The sequence below is a fragment of the Tachyglossus aculeatus genome, chromosome Y4 (assembly GCF_015852505.1).
Source record: "Tachyglossus aculeatus isolate mTacAcu1 chromosome Y4, mTacAcu1.pri, whole genome shotgun sequence".
NCBI lineage: Eukaryota > Metazoa > Chordata > Mammalia > Monotremata > Tachyglossidae > Tachyglossus > Tachyglossus aculeatus.
Window position 1 is genome coordinate 11,075,461 of NC_052096.1, and position 16,817 is coordinate 11,092,277.

General features: G+C 54.8%; 1 protein-coding gene across 2 annotated transcripts; it reads left to right on the forward strand.

The window, feature by feature from the left end:
* Positions 1 to 7,179: 7,179 nt before the first annotated feature.
* LOC119947371 (chromatin target of PRMT1) lies at positions 7,180 to 15,685 on the forward strand. Of its 2 annotated transcripts, none has more exons than XM_038769037.1 (6): positions 7,180 to 7,216; positions 9,530 to 9,611; positions 11,710 to 11,881; positions 11,978 to 12,170; positions 13,575 to 13,712; positions 15,015 to 15,685. In XM_038769037.1, the coding sequence occupies exons 2-6, from the start codon at positions 9,547 to 9,549 to the stop codon at positions 15,215 to 15,217; spliced, it is 771 nt and encodes a 256-aa protein (XP_038624965.1). In that variant the 5' UTR covers positions 7,180 to 7,216; positions 9,530 to 9,546; the 3' UTR covers positions 15,218 to 15,685. The 2 variants fall into 2 exon arrangements, with proteins under 2 accessions (XP_038624965.1, XP_038624966.1); XM_038769038.1 differs by having other exon boundaries at positions 11,981 to 12,170.
* Positions 15,686 to 16,817: the final 1,132 nt, after the last annotated feature.

The window sequence follows — 16,817 nt, forward strand, 5'->3', positions numbered from 1 at the left end:
TTTAATAATGCGAACTTAGGACAGTGCTTAGAATAGTGTCCCTTCCCCACAGCACCTGTATATATGTATATATGTTTGTACATATTTTTTTACTGTATTTATTTATTTATTTAATTTATTTGTACATATCTATTCTATTTATTTTACTTTGTTAGTATGTTTGGTTTTGTTCTCTGTCTCCCCCTTTTAGACTGTGAGCCCACTGTTGGGTAGGGACTGTCTCTATATGTTGCCAATTTGTACTTCCCAAGCGCTTAGTACAGTGCTCTGCACATAGTAAGCGCTCAATAAATACGATTGATGATGATGATGTCTAGAGGGGGAGTCTACGGTCTCCCAAATAGTCTCCACCCACCCACTTTTCCCACCAGGCACTGTACTAAGAGCTGGAGTAGATAGAAACTAATCAGGTTGGATCCAGTCTCCCCGACTAATAATAACAACAACTGTGGAACTTGTTAAGCGCTAACTCTGTGCCACTGTCACCCGTCCACATGTTTTGTTTTGTCGTCTGTCTCCCCCTTCTAGACTGTGAGCCCACTGTTGGGTAGGGACCATCTCTATATGTTGCCAACTTGGACTTCCCAAGCGCTTAGTACAGTGCTCTGCACACAGTAAGCGCTCAATAAATACGATTGAATGAATGAATGAATGAACAGTGCTTGGCACATAGTAAGTGCTTAATAAATACCTTATTATTAATAAATGTGCCTGCGGCTTCCGGACTACAGCTACTAGAGAAGCAGCGTGGCTCATTGGAAAGAGCTCGGGCTTTGGAGTTAAAGGTCATGGGTTCAAATCCCGGCTCCACCAATTGTCAGCTGACTCTGGGCAAGTCACTTCACTTCTCTGGGCCTCAGTTACCTCATCTGTAAAATGGGGATTAAGACTGTGAGCCCCAAGTGGGACAACCTCATCGCGTTGTACCCTCCCCAGCGCTTAGAACAGTGCTTCGCACATAGTAAGCGCTTAACAAATGCCATCATTATTATTTTATTTTGTTGGTATGTTTGGTTTTGTTCTCTGTCTCCCCCTTTTAGACTGTGAGCCCACTGATGGGTAGGGACTGTCTCTATATGTTGCCAATTTGTACTTGCCAAGCGCTTAGTACAGTGCTCTGCACATAGTAAGCGCTCAATAAATACGATTGATGATGATGATGATGATAACCCCCAGGCGACAAAGGTGGGGATTAAGATTGTGAGCCCCATGTGGGACAGCCTGATTACCTTGTATCTACCCCAGTGCTTAGAAGAGTGCTTTGCACTCAGTAAGCACTTAGCAATACTAATATAATCATTATTATTGTTGTTGGACATTTTTACATTTCAAAAGCTGCCTGCTTTCACACCTAATTAGCTTAACCCAGGCTGTTTACTCCGTGTTACTCTCAAGGCCCCGAGGACAATTCAGCCATCTCCTCTGGGAATCACCGAATTAATTTGTTATTGCTGTAGTTTACCTCACCCACCCCACCATGTCCCATCAACTCTCCCCCCGGGCCCTCTCCGCACCATCCCAGCCCTCCTGTCCCAATGGCAACCCTCACCTCCGTCCCCCCGCCCCAGCTTCAGCCAAGTGTGGCCTGTGGAGCCCAGAGGCTCCATCATGGGGAAGCTTCCCTTCATCATCATCATCATCATCAATCGTATTTATTGAGCGCTTACTATGTGCAGAGCACTGTACTAAGCGCTTGGGAAGTACAAATTGGCAACATCTTCATCATCCTTGACCTGTTCCTGACTCAATCACTCCTCCTCCCAGTCGCCGAAACCTGGCTCTCCCCATACAACATGGACTCCCCTGCTGCTCTCTCCGATCAATCAATCAATCAATCGTATTTATTGAGCGCTTACTGTGTGCAGAGCACTGGACTAAGCGCTTGGGAAGTCCAAGTTGGCAACATATACAGTCCCTACCCAACAGTGGGCTCACAGTCTAAGAGGGGGAGATGGAGAACAAAACCAAACAGACTAACAAAATAAAATAAATAGAATAGATATGTACAAGTAAAATAAATAAATAAATAGAGTAATAAATCTGTACAAACATATATACATATATACAGGTGCTGTGGGGAAGGGAAGGAGGTAAGATGGGGGGGCTGGAGACTCCAGCAACTTGACTGCTCCTTGGCGGGGAGGGAGTCGTCCATCCAATCAATCAGTCAGTCATCAATCAATCGTATTTATTGAGCGCTTACTGTGTGCAGAGCACTGTACTAAGCGCTTGGGAAGTACAAGTTGGCAACACATGGAGACAGCAGTGGGCTCACAGTCTAGAAGGGGGATCCATCCATCCATTCATTCATTCAATGCGCTTACTGGGTGCATTCATTCACTCAGTCAGTCGTATTTATTATAATAATGATGGCATTTATTAAGCGCTTACTATGTGCAAAGCCCTGTTCTAAGCGCTGGATAATAATGGCATTTATTAAGCGCTTACTATGTGCAAAACACTGTTCTAAGCGCTAGGGAGGTTACAAGGTGATCAAGTTGTCGCATGGGGGGTTCACAGCCTTAATCCCCATTTTACAGATCGATCAATCAATCAATCAATCGTATTTATTGAGAGCTTACTGTGTGCAGAGCACCGTACTAAGCGCTTGGGAAGTACAAGTTGCTTCATCTTAAATAATTACGGTATTTCTTAAGCGCTTACTATGTGCCAAGCACTGTTCTAAGCGGGCTGGGAGTCAGAAAGTAAAGGGTTCTAATCCCGGCTCTGCCACTTATAATAATAATGGCACGGTTCTAAGCGCTGGGGGGGATTTCAAGGTGATCAGGTTGTCCCATGGGGACAAGAGAAGCAGCGGGGCTCAGTGGAAAGAGCACGGGCTTTGGAGTCAGAGGTCATGGGTTCGAATCCCGGCTCTGCCACATGTCTGCTGTGTGACCTTGGGCAAGTCACTTAACTTCTCTGAGCCTCAGTTACCTCATCTGTAAAATGGGGATTAAGACTGTGAACCCCACATGGGACAACCTGATCACTTTGTATCCCCCCCAGCGCTTAGAACAGTGCTTTGCACATAGTAAGCGCTTAACAAGTGCCAACACTATTATTATTATTATTATGGAGGGCTCACAGTCTTAGTCCCCATTTGACAGATGAGGGAACTGAGGCAAAGAGAAGTTAAGTGACTTGCCCTATTTTACCTGTACCTATCTAGTCTATTTATTTTATTTTGTTAGTATGTTTGGTTTTGTTCTCTGTCTCCCCCTTCTAGACTGTGAGCCCACTGTTGGGTAGGAACTGTCTCTATATGTTGCCAGCTTGTACTTCCCAAGCGCTTAGTACAGTGCTCTGCACACAGTAAGCGCTCAATAAATACAATTGATTGATTGATTGATTGCCCAAAGTCACACAGCTGACAACTGGCAGAGCCGGAATTTGAACCCATCACGTCTGACTCCAAAGCCCGGGCTCTTTCCACTGAGCCAAGCTGCTTCTCTGTTGTCTGCTGGGTGACTGTGGGCAAGTCACTTCACTTCTCTGGGCCTCAGTTCCTTCATCTGTAAAATGAGGATTGAGACTGTGAGCCCCACGTGGTACAGGGACTGTGTCCAACCTGATTTGCTTGTATGCACCCCAGCGCTTAGTACAGTGCTTGGCACATAGTAAGCACTTAACAAATACCATCAGCATTATTATTATTATTATTATTATTATTATTATTATTATTCCATGACCTCCTCCCCTTTTCCAATGCTCCCCCTCCCCATCGCCCTGACTCGCTCCCTTTGCTCTATCTGCTTCCCCGCCCCACAGCATTTGTGTATATATGTACCTATTTATAATTCTATTCATTTATATTAATGATGTGCATATATCTATAATTTTATTTACTTATATTGATGCGACTGATGTCTGTTTACTCATTTTGATGTCTGTCTCCCTCCCCCCTCCTAGACTGTGAGCCCGTTGTGGGCAGGGATTGTCTCTATCTGCGGCTGAATTGTAATAATAATAACAGTAATAATAATTATTATGGTATTTGTTAAGCACTTACTATGTGCCAAGCACTGTTCTAAGCGCTGGGGTAAATACAGGGTAATCAGGTTGTCCTACGTGGGGCTCACACTTTTAACCCCCATTTTCCAGATGAGGGAACTGAGGCACAGAGAAGTTAAGTGACTTGCGCAAGGTCACACAGCAGACAAGTGGCAGAGCCGGGATTAGAACCCAGGTCCTTCTGACTCCCAGCCCGGGCTGTATCCACTAAGACAGCTCACCTCCTCCAAGAGGCCTTCCCAGACTGAGCCCCTTTTTTCCTCTCCTCCTCCCCATCCCCCCGCCCTACCTCCTTCCCCTCCCCACAGCAGTTGTATATATATATTTGTACAGATTTACTGCTCTATTTATTTTACTTGTATATATTTATTATTCCATTTATTTTGTTAATGATATGCATTTAGCTTTAATTCCATTTGTTCTGACGACTTTGACACCCGTCTCCATGTTTTATTGTGTTGCCCGTCTCCCCCTTCTAGACTGTGAGCCCTTTTTTCAGTAGGGACCATCTCTATATGTTGCCAACTCGTACTTCCCAAGCGCTTAGTACAGTGCTCTGCACACAGTAAGCGCTCAATAAATACGATTGAATGAATGAAAATCCATGCATATTAATGATGTATGTATGTCCATAATTCTATTTATTTATAGTGATGCTACTGATGCTTGTTTACTTGTTTTGTTGTCTTTATCTCCCCCGTTCTAGGCTGTGATGTGGGCAGGGATGGTCTCTATTTGTGGCTGAATTGTACTTTCCAAGCGCTTAGTACAGTGCCCCCTTCTCCCCCCTCTAGACTGTGATCCCACTGTTGAGTAGGGACCGTCTCTATCTGTTCCCGATTTGTCCTTTCCCAAGCGCTTAGTCCAGTGCTCTGCACACAATAAGCGCTCAATAAATACGAATGAATGAATGAGTGAATGAATGAACGAATGAATGAAGGAATGATGGAATGAGACTGAGCCCCCTCCTTCCTCTCCCCTTCCTCCCCCTCCCCATCCCCCCGCCTTACCTCCTTCCCCTCCCCACAGCACCTGTATATACGTTTGTACAGATTTATTACTCTATTTCACTTGTACATATTACTATTCTATGTTTATTTTATTTTGTTAATATGTTTTGCTTTGTTGTCTGTCTCCCCCTTCCAGACTGTGAGCCCGCTGCCGGGTAGGGACCATCTCTATATGTTGCCAACTTGTACTTCGCAAGCACTTAGTCCAGTGCTCTGCACACAGTAAGTGCTCAGTAAATACGATTGAATGAATGAATGACCGTCTCTATATGTTGCCAACTTGTCCTTCCCAAGCGCATAGTCCAGTGCTCTGCACACAGTAAGCGCTCAATAAATATAATTGAATGAATGACCACCTCTATATTTTGCCAACTTGTACTTCCCAAGCGCTTAGTCCAGTGCTCTGCACACAGTAAGCGCTCAATAAATATAATTGAATGAATGAATGACCACCTCTATATGTTGCCAACTTGGACTTCCCAAGCGCTTAGTCCAGTGCTCTGCACACAGTAAGCGCTCAATAAGTATGATTGATTGATTGATTGAATGACCACCTCTATATGTTGCCAAATTGTACTTCCCAAGAGCTCAGTCCAGTGCTCTGCATACAGTAAGCGCTCAGTAAATACGATTGAATGAATGAATGACCGTCTCTATATGTTGCCAACTTGTCCTTCCCAAGCGCTTAGTCCAGTGCTCAGCACACAGTAAGCGCTCAATAAATATAATTGAATGAATGACCACCTCTATATTTTGCCAACTTGTACTTCCCAAGTGCTTAGTCCAGTGCTCTGCACACAGTAAGCGCTCAATAAATATAATTGAATGAATGAATGACCACCTCTATATGTTGCCAATTTGGACTTCCCAAGCGCTTAGTCCAGTGCTCTGCACACAGTAAGCACTCAATAAGTATGATTGATTGATTGACTGAATGACCACCTCTATATGTTGCCAAATTGTACTTCTCAAGAGCTCAGTCCAGTGCTCTGCATACAGTAAGCGCTCAGTAAATACGATTGAATGAATGACCTCCTCTATATGTTGCCAACTTGTCCTTCCCAAGCGCTCAGCCCAGTGCTCTGCACACAGTAAGCGCTCAATAAATACAATTGAATGAATGACCGCCTCTATATGTTGCCAACTCGTACTTCCCAAGCGCTTAGTCCAGTGCTCTGCACACAGTAAGTGCTCAGTAAATACGATTGAATGAATGAATGAATGACCGTCTCTATATGTTGCCAACTTGTCCTTCCCAAGCGCTCAGTCCAGTGCTCTGCACACAGTAAGTGCTCAATAAATATGATTGAACGAATGAATGAATGACCACCTCTATATGCTGTCAACTTGTACTTCCCAAGCGCTTAGTCCAGTGCTCTGCCCACAGTAAACGCTCAATAAATACGATTGAATGAATGAATGAATGACCGCCTCTATATGTTGACAACTCGTACTTCCCAAGCGCTTAGTCCAGTGCTCTGCACACAGTAAGCGCTCAATAAATATGATTGAATGAATGAATCATCGTCTCTATATGTTGCCAACTTGTACTTCCCAAGCGCTCAGTCCAGTGCTCTGCACGCAGTAAGCGCTCAATAAATACAACTGAATGAATGACCGCCTCTATATGTTGCCAACTTGTACTTCCCAAGCGCTTAGTCCAGTGCTCTGCACACAGTAGAACGAACGAAGGAAGGAATGAATGAATGAATGAATGAATGAATAATGAATGAATGAATGAATGAATGAATGAACGGACGCACGGACGCACGACTGAACGTCCCAGTCGCGCGCCCTCTGGCGGTCGGCCCTGCGCTGGGCCCCGCCTCCCCTCCCGGCCGGCCGGACGGCGGGGAGGGGGCCTTGCGCGCATGCGCGCGCATGCGCGTGACGCCATGGCGCCGTCGCCATTTCGCCCGGCCGCGCTGCGCGCTGAGGGACGGCGAGGCTGAGGGAAGGGGGGGGAGGGGCGCGGCGGCGGCCATTTTGTCCGGGACGCCCACCCGACGGACCCTCCGACCCACCGACCCTCCGACCGGCCCTCCGACCGGCCCTCCGACCCTCCGACCGACCGGCCCCCCCCGGCCCACCCTCGGCCCCCCTCCCCCCCCGGGCCCCCCCCCCGCGGGCGGCCCCCCCCCCTCCGGCCGCAGTGGCAGCCCCGGCAGCAGCGCTGGCGACCGTCTCCTTCGGTGAGGACCCCCCCCCCACTGCACCCCCCGCTCTCCTCGCCCCCCCCCACAAACTGTACCCCCTCGCTCCCCTCCCCCTACCTCTGGACCCCCCCATTGCACCCCCTGTTCTCCTCCAGCCCCCCCCACTGCCCCCCCCCGCTCTCCTCGCCCCCCACACACACTGTACCCCCTCGCTCCCCTCCCCCCACCTCCGACCCCCCCACCCACCTCTGGACCCCCCCATTGCCCCCCCTGTTCTCCTCCAGCCCCCCCACTGTACCCCCTCGCTCCCCTCCCCCCACCCCTCCCCCCCCTGCCCCCACCCACTGTGCCCCCCCCCACCTACCCCTGGACCCCCCCCATTGCACCCCTTGTTCTCCTCTAGCCCTCCCCACTGTACCCCCTTGAACCCCTCCCCCCACCTCCGACCCCCCTGCCCCCCCCCCAATTTGTGCCCGCCACCCACCTCTAGACCCCCATTGCACCCCCTGTTGTCCTCTAGTTCCCCCACTGTACCCCGTTGCTCCCCTCTCCCAACTCTAACCCCCCTGCCCCCCACCTACCTCTAGACCCCCCCCACTCTCCAACCCCCCCATTGCACCCCGTTGTCCTCCAACCCCCCCACTGTACCCCCTTACCCCCCTCCCCCCACCTCTGACCCCCTTACCCCCCCAATTGTGCCCCCCACCCACCTCTAGACCCCCTCATTGCACCCCCTGTTCTCCTCTAGTCCCCCACCTCTGCCCCCCCAATTTTGCCCCCCACCCACCTCTGGACCCCCCCCCCCGTTCTCCAACCCCCTCATTACACCCCCTGTTCTCCTCCAGCCCCCCCAATGTGCCCCCTTACTCTCCCCCACCCACCAGTGACCCCCCCGCCCTCCTCCAGCCCCCCCACTGTACCCCCTTGTTCCCTCCCACTCACCTCTGACCCCCCTGCCCCCCCCCCGTCACCCTCTGTTCTCCACCCACTTCTGGCCCCCCCCCATTCTTCTCCAGCCGCCCCACTGTACCCCCCCTGACCTCCTCCATCCCCCCCACTGCACCCCCGGCTCCACTCCACCCACCTCTGACTCTCCTCGTCCTCCTCCATCCCCCCCACTGTTCCCCTCTGTTCTCACCCATCCACCTCTGGACTCCCCCCCGTTCTCCAGCACCCCCATGGCACCCCCCTGTTCTTCTCCAGCCCCCCACTATACCCCCCGGCTCTCCTCCACCCACCTCTGACCCCCTCGTCCTTCAGCCTCCCAATTGTACCCCCTTGCTCTCCCCCACCAGCCTCTGACACCCCTGCCCTCCTCCAGCCCCCCCACTGTACCCCCTGTTCTCCCCCACCCACCTCTGATCCCCTGTCCCCCCCACTGCACCCCCACTGCACCCCCTGTTCTCCTCCTGCCCTCCTCCATTCCCTCCACTGCACGCCCTGTTCTCCTCCCCCCCCCCCCCACCTGTGGCCCCCCTGCCCTCCTCCAGCGCCCCCACTGTACCCCCGTTCTCCCCCACCCACCTCTGACCCCCCCAGCTCTCCTCCACCACCCCCACTGAACCCCGTCCTCCAGTTCCCATACCGAACCCCTCCCCTGCCCCCCACACTGAACCCCTAGTCGTCCTCCACCTTTTCACTGAACCGCCTCTGCCCCCTACACTGAACCCCCCCTGCCCTCCTTCACCCCCCCGCTGAACCCCTATGCTCCCCTTCACCCACCACCGAACCCCCCTGCCTTCCACTCCCCTCACTGAATCCCCTGTCCTCCTCCATCCCCCCCCGAACCTCCTGCCCTCCTCTGCCTCCTTACTGAACCGCCTCCGCCCCCCCCCCCCACTGAACCCCCTGCCCTCTTCCGCCCCCCACAGTCTCCCGCCCTCCTCTGCCCCTCACTGAGCCCCCTGCCTTCCTTCATCCCCCACTGAATCCTTGGTCCTCCTCCATCTCTCCCACTGAACTCACCTTCCCTCCTCCACCCACCCACTGAATTCCCCTGTTCTCCTCCACCCCCTCACCGAACCGCCAGCCCTTCCCCACCTGCCACTGAACACCCCTGCTTTCCTTCACACACCCCCGCACTGAGCACCCCTGCCCTCCTCCGCCCCCCACTGAACCCCCTTCTTCCACCCCACCCCCCAACACACACTGGACCCCCTTCTCTCTATCACCCCAACTACTCCCCACTAAATCTCCTGACTTCTACTGACCCCCGTGTCCTCTGCCCCCACCCCCATAGGACACCATTCTCTCCGTTGCCCCCCTCCCCTGGGTCACCCCCCCATTGAAGTCCCTCCCCGGCGCTGCCGCCACCGTCCCCTCACCGAACGTCTTCCCGTCTCCCCTTAGATTCCCGGGATCTGAAGATGGCCGCCCAGTCGGCGCCGAAAGTCGTCCTCAAAAGCACCACGAAGATGTCACTGAACGAGCGGTGAGGCAGCCAGCGGCACCTTCGGGGGGTCCTAGCCGACCTCCCCCACCCGGGCCCGGCGGCCCCGCCCCCGCCTCGGAAACCGGCCCCGGCCGGGGGCTCCCGGGATACGGGGGGCGCGCGTGGCGGGCCGGGCCCCGCACCCCCCGCCCACCTGCCCGCCTTGGCCCCGCCGTGCTGTCCGAGGCCTCCACGGCGTCGCGGAGGCCTGTAAGGGGCAGGTCACAGCGGGCCACTGGCCACCCCCGCCCCAGGGCCCGGGAACGCGTTCTCGGCCCTTGTAAGAGGCACCGCTTGGCTCCATCCTCTCCCGCTCCCTCATCCCCCACCACCCCTCCGCACCCCTCCGCTCCCCTCCTCACCTCGCTGCCGCTGACCGACCCGGCAAATGTTGCTCCCCGCTTGCCCGGTCTCCCCCTGGCTCCCGGCCTCTGTGTCTCTGAGTGTTTCTTTTGGGGAGTCTCCGTGAGTCCGAATCCCTGTGAGTCTCTGTGTAGGAGTCCATGTCTCTGTGTGACCGTGTCTTAGGACTGTGAGTGTCTCCGCGACTCTGAGCCCCTGTGAGTGTCATTCCCTGCGTCGGTCTCCGAGTCTCTCCCTCTCTCTTGGTCCCAGTCTCTCTGAATCCACCGGTAGGGTCAGTCGGTGGTATTTGTCAAGTGCTTACTATGTGCAGAGCACTGTGCTAAGCACCTAGGAGAGTACAATGCAAGACACGTTTCCTGCCTTCAGGGAGCTTATAGTCTAGAGGGGGAGACAGACGTTAATATAAATAATTTGTGATATATTGGGCAATGTACAGTGTGCTGGGAGAGTACAGCGGTGTTAGTCATCCGTTCTCTGAGTTCGGGGGCTCTCTGGATTTGTGTGCCTCTCTTTGGGTCTGTGTCCGTGATTTGGGGGAGGACCTGGGTTCTAATCCTGGCTCCGCCACTTACTTACCTGCTGTATGAGCCCTTGGGCAAGTCAGGTCTCTGGGCCTCAGTTTCTTCGTAAACTGGGGATTAAATACCTGTTTTCTCACTGTCTCCCCTTTAGACTGTGAGCCCCGTGTGGTACAGAGCCTGAGGTTTATCAATCGATCGATGGTATTTATTGACCACTTACCACGTGCAGAACACCGTGCTAAGCACGTGGGAGAGTACTGCTGCTGTGTCTACCCTAGCAGTTAGCACAGCGCTTGTGCGCTTAACAGATACGACAATTATTTTGCCTCTTTTTCTCCATCTGGATTTCTGGGTCCAAGTCCGTGGGTGTTTCTCGCCGTAGCTGTCATGTTGTGTGTCTGTGCGTCTCTCTCTAATTTATCTGATGCTTCCTGTCTCCCCAAAGCTCCTTCACATCAGCAATCACTCCCCGAGTCCCCGGAAGGGAGGGAGAGAGCCGTAGAAGGTACACGGTGGGGGAACAGCCCCAGACTCGCCCGAGATAACCCAGCAGGCCGGGGACAGAGCCGGAATTGGAACCCGGGGCTCCCGACTCCCGAGTCTTCCGTGATCTTTCTAGTCAGTTCACCCGTGGCGTTTATCCGGCGCTTCCCACGAGCCGGGCACCAAGCTAAGCGCCGGACGGACGGGGGCGGCCCCCGTGAGAGGACGGGAGGAGGTTCTCGTTCCCCTCGTACGGGTGGGGGAACTGAGTCCCCGAGGCAGGCCGGGGCAGAGCCAGGACTCCGGACTCACCCGTCCCACCGAGCTCTTCCCGCCAGGCCCCCGATGACGCCCCACCGGCTTTCCCGGGTTTGGGGGGAGCCGGGGCAGGAAGCTCCCTCGAGCTTCCGCCCCGTGGACTGGTCACTCAACCCGGGGGTGGGGGGCGGACCCCATGGTGTGCCCCGTTTCGGGCTTTCGGTTTGTCCACCTGCCCGCTCGCTCCCGCTCCTTGCCCGCCTCTGTGTCTCCCGCCCCTTTCCCGGTCTCCGTGTCTCTGTGTCTGGTCCCTGCAGCCCCCCCTCCGCCGCCATCCCTCCCACCCTGCCGGTAGCTAGCGGTCCCCGAAGCTCCCGTCGTGGCTCCCGAGTGAGCGCCCCGGGGCCCCGCCCGCCCCGCCCGCGCCTCCGGCTCTGATCTAAAGCCCGTTTTGTTCGGCCTTATTGAAGCTTCACTCACATGCTGAAGAACAAGCAGCCGCTGCCCGCCAACGCCCGAGCCTCCGTGCAGCAGCAGCAGCAGCAGCAGCAGCAGCAGCAGCTGGCCAGCGCCCGCAACCGCAGGCTGGCACAACAGATGGAGCATCGCCCCTCCGTGCAGGCCGCCCTCAAGCTCAAGCAGGTGAGGGTCCCCGGGGGAGACCAGGTCGGGTCCTGGGGGCCCCGCCGGGGCCCCCCCGGCTCTCCGGTCTTAACCGCCCACCCCCTTTCCTTCCAGAAGAGCCTGAAGCAACGCCTGGGGAAGAGCAACATCCAGGCCCGGCTCGGCCGGCCCGCCTTGGGCGTCCTGGCCCGCGGCGCCTTGGGGGGCCGGGGGCTGCCCCTGGGCCGCGGGGGCCTGCCCCGGGGGGCTCTGGTGCGAGGGGGCCGCCCCCCCCGGGCCCTGCTGCGAGGAGGAGTGATCCTGCGAGGTCAGTGGTGGTAATCACCGGGGCCCCCGTTCGCTCTGTCGGGCTTACTAAGCGCTTACCGTGCTGCGGAGCGCCTGGGAAAATACGGTGCAGCAGTAAAGAGTGATGATCCCTGCCCACAGCGAGCTCACGGTCTGGTGGGGTTGGGGGGAGGCCCAGTACAAATAAGTAGAGAGGGACCGTCTCTATATGTTGCCAATTTGTACTTCCCAAGCGCTTAGTACAGTGCTCTGCACATAGTAAGCGCTCAATAAATACGAGTGATGATGATGATATTCATTCATTCGTATTTATTGAGCGCTTACTGTGTGCAGAGCACTGTACCAAGCGCTTGGGAAGTACAAGTCAGCAACATATAGAGACGGTCCCTACCCAACAGCGGGCTACAGTCTATTAGTATTATTGTAGTATTTAAGCACTTACTATGTGCATAATAACTATTATTATAGTATTTGTTAAGCACTTACTGTGTGCCAAGCACCGTTCTAAGCACTGGGGCAGATACAAGGTTATCAGGTTGTCCCACGTGAGGCTCACAGTCTTAATCCCCATTTGGGAGAGGGGGCGAGAGCAAAGGGAAGCGAGTTGGGGCGACGCGGAAGGGAGTGGGAAATGAGGAAAAGTGGGGCTTAGTGTGGGAAAGCCTCTGGGAGGAGATGTAGTTTCGGGAAAGCTTTGAAGGTGGGGAGAGTAATCGGAGGATTTGTGGAGGGAGGGCATTCCGGGCCAGAGGCAGGACGTGGGCCAGGAGTCCTCGTTAAATGCTTAGGATCATCATCATCATCAATCGTATTTATTGAGTGCTTATTGTGTGCAGAGCACTGTACTAAGCGCTTGGGAAGTCCAAGTTGGCAACATATAGAGACAGTCCCTACCCAACAGTGGGCTCACAGTCTAAAAGGGGGAGACAGAGAACAAAACCAAACATACTAACAAAATAAAATAAATAGAATAGATACGTACAAGTTAAATAGAGTAATAAATATGTACAAACATATATACATATATCCAGGTGCTGTGGGGAAGGGAAGGAGGTAAGATGGGGGGGATGGAGAGGGAGAGGAAGGAAGGGGCTCAGTCTAGGATGTGCCAGGTGCTCTGCTAAGCGTTGGAGTGGACACAAGCAAATCGAGTTGGACGCAGTCCCCGTCCCACGTGAGGCTCACAGTCTCAATCCCCATTTTACAGATGAGGGAACTGAGGCCCAGAGAAGTGAAGTAACTTGACCGAGGTCACACGGCAGAGCCGGGATTAGAACCCATGGCCTTCTGACTCTTAGGCCCCGGGCTCTAAGCTGCTGCACCCCTGGTGTTGGCCCAGTTCACGTGGGGAGGGTCTCCCTGTTGGTGGGAGGGGGTGGGACTTGTGCCCACGTGCTCACCCCTTCTTTCCGTTCTCCCCCAGGTCAGAGCCTGCTGCGAGGCGGGCGCGGCGTGGCCCCCCGCATGGGGCTGAGGAGAGGGGCCATGCGAGGCCGCGGAGGCCCCGGGAGGGGCGGCCTGGGCCGTGGGGCCATGGCCCGGGGCGCCCTGAGCAGCAGAGGTAGGTTCGCCGAGCGGGCTCGCCGCGGGCACCCGCCACGGCCAGAGACAGTCGGCTGACATTTATCGAGCGCTTACTGTGGGCCGAACGCTGCGCTGGGCGCTTGGAAGAGGACAGTACAACAGTTAGCAGGCATTGTTAGAAGCAGCATGGCGTAGCGGCTAGAACCCAGGCCTGGGACTCCGAAGGTCATGGTTTCTAATCCCGGCTCCTCCGCGCGTCTGCCGAGTGACCTTGGGCGAGTCGCTTCACTTCTCCGGACCTCAGTTCCCTCACCTGTAAATGGGGATTAAGAGCGCGAGCCCCGCGGGGGACGGGGATTGGGTCCAACCTATTTAACTTGTATCCACCCCAGTGCTTAGAACAGTGCTTGGCACATAGTAAGTGCTTAACAAGTAGCATAATTGTTATTATTCTGTGTCTAGAGGGCTTAGAGCCTCGGGGGCCAGGAGAGACCGAGGCTAGCGCTTTGGCAGGAGGAGGGTGGTCCTCTGAGTCAGGTGGGTGACCGCAGGACTCCCCGCCCACTGGCATTCGGAGTCGGTAGTCAGTTGTCCCGGGTGGGTGGGCGGCCGGGGTCAGGAAGAAGCAGGGTGGGCCATCAGCCTCCTGCCACCTCTGTTCTGGGCGTCATCCACGTCGACAACTCATGTGTCCGCTCCTGGTCTCAGGTCTTCCTCCTTCACACCTTGTTTATGTGCGTTAAGGTATTCGTTAGGCGCTTACTATGTGTCAAGCGCCGACTTAAGCACTGGGGTGGATACAGGTTAACTCGACAGGTTTTCTCTCTCCTCCGGTTTTCCTTTCTTCTCTGATCTCTAATCCGGGGGTCCCTCCATCTTGGCAGGATGCAGTAAGCAGAAAGCTGGACGTAGTGTTTGTTGAGAGAATTAGTTTAGGAAGCAGATTAGGGGTCGAGGTAATGTTAAAAAGAGTTAGTCTCAAGGATTGGGGCCATGGGTTGGGGCTCAGTCCAAGTAGGAGTGGGAACAGGAGACCTGAGGCACGGGCAAGTTGAAGTGACTCACCCAAGGTCGCCCAACGAAGAACTGGGAGTGTCTGGATTGGAACCCAGGCCCTCGGATTCCCAGCCTTGTGGTTTTTCCACAGAGCAGCCGAACCGGGGGAGCGGAGGTCGCTTGAGCCGGGCTGGTGGTGTCGAGGAGGGGGGCCTTTGGCCGGCGGTCGTGGAGGGAAAGAGGATGGGGGCGTGGATGCGGGGACGGCGGACCTTCACGTTAACCGTCTGTCCGTCTCTCTCTCTCTCTCTCCGTCCACCCGCGTCCGTCTCGGCCACCGCAGGGCGGGGAGTGGCCAGCCGAGGCCGCGGGGGCTTCGGGGGCCGGGGCAGAGGCCGGGGGCGGGGCCGGGGTTCGGCCCGGCCGGCGCTGACCAAGGAGCAGCTGGACAACCAGTTGGACGCTTACATGTCGAAGACGAAGGGCCACCTGGATGCCGAGCTGGACGCCTACATGGCCCAGACAGACCCCGAGACCAATGACTGACCACCTCCTCCCGCGGCCCACCTCCAGACTGTCACCTGCGGCGGCACTGCCCGCGCCCCTCTCCCCGAGGGGGGAACCCCCCCCGGGGGCCCCCTGCCCACGGCGGCAGCGGCGGCGTTCAGTGTGTTCTGTTTTACCTCCGGCTTTTTTCTTGGGTTTGTTGTTTTTTGGTTTTTTTTTTCTCTTTTTTTGATACTGTGTTGTTGCGAGAGCTCTGACTTGGTTTTTATATTCGATATTGTTGCACCACCAGCACTGAGTCTGGGTCCTCAGTGAGGACTAGAACCGTCCCTCTCCTTCTCCTCCTCCTCCCTCCCCTCCCTTCACGCTGACCTTAAGGCCAGGAGCGAGGGGGAGCGGGGGGCCGTCGGCCGGCCGGCCGCCCGCCCCTCGTCAGAGGCGTGAGGCGGGCAGGGCATGATGTATCACTGACTGGTTCGCCATGACAAAACAAAGCAGAAAAGCTGAGCCGCCTTCCCCACTGACTCTTATTTTGTGGTCGGGTCGAAGGGAGGGGGCGGTTGGGCGCAGAGGGGTGGCGTGGGGTTGGGGGAATTATCACGATGAGATCCCTTAAAAAAAAAAACAAAAACAATGGCAAGGCGAGTGCTTACAGTGTGCTGAGCGCTTATCCCCAGCCCTGACAGCATAATTAGGGTATCGAAGCGCTTCCTACGTGTCTTAAGCGCCGGGGAGAGAGACAAAGTAATCGGGTTGGGCACAGCCCCTGTCCCAACTGGGGCTCGCAGTCTACACCCCCATTTTACAGATGAGGGAACTGAGGCCCAGTGAAGTGATTTGCCCAAGGTCCCTCAGCTGACAAGGGGCGGAGCCGGGGTGAGAACCCAGCTCCTCTGACTCCCAGGCTCGGGTTCTTTAATAATAATTAATCATCATCATCATCAATCGTATTTATTGAGCGCTTACTATGTGCAGAGCACTGTACTAAGCGCTTGGGAAGTACATATTAGCAACCATAATAATGATGGTATTTGGTAAGCGCTGGAGTAGATCCCAGGTGATCGGGTTGTCCCCCTTGGGGCTCACAGTCTTCATCCCCATTTTCCAGATGAGGGAACTGAGGCCCAGGGAAGAATAATGATGGCATTTGTTAGGCGCCTACTATGTGCGAAGCACTGTTCTAAAGTGAAGCTACGACTGCGCTTGAGCTGAGGGAATGAGACCAGCAGGTGGTTTGCTTTGGGGGACGTGAGGGGGACCTTCGCTTCTACCCGCAGATGAAGCGTGCTGTTTGGGGCAAGTTGGCAATGAAACAACTATGGGGATTTCATTCCGATTTGGAAAGATACTCTTTCTCCCTCTTCCCCCCCAAAACACCCACATGGCAGCCGGAAAAAGACAAAACCATCCCTCAGCCCGTGGGGAGCCTCACTCTGACTCTGAGACATTTATTCATTCACTCAATTGTATTTATTGAGCGCTTACTGTGTGCAGAGCACCGTACTAAGCGCTTGGGAAGTACAAGTTAGCACATCATCTTGGCAGCTTTAAAAGATTCCTAGTTTCCCCACTCTGGGATGCCTTAGGCCTGCCCTCATCTCCCCAAAGTGTTGGCTGAAGGGCTCAGTGACCATCATGT

What these genes read in the sequence shown, in the direction of transcription:
- LOC119947371 (XM_038769037.1), top strand. Translation starts at nt 9,547, where the DNA reads ATGGCCGCCCAGTCGGCGCCGAAAGTCGTCCTCAAAAGCACCACGAAG. An exon ending in AAGATGTCACTGAACGAGCG is followed by an intron (nt 9,612 to 11,709) that starts GTGAGGCAGCCA and finishes GCCTTATTGAAG; the next exon opens with CTTCACTCACATGCTGAAGA. An exon ending in AGGAGGAGTGATCCTGCGAG is followed by an intron (nt 12,171 to 13,574) that starts GTCAGTGGTGGT and finishes GTTCTCCCCCAG; the next exon opens with GTCAGAGCCTGCTGCGAGGC.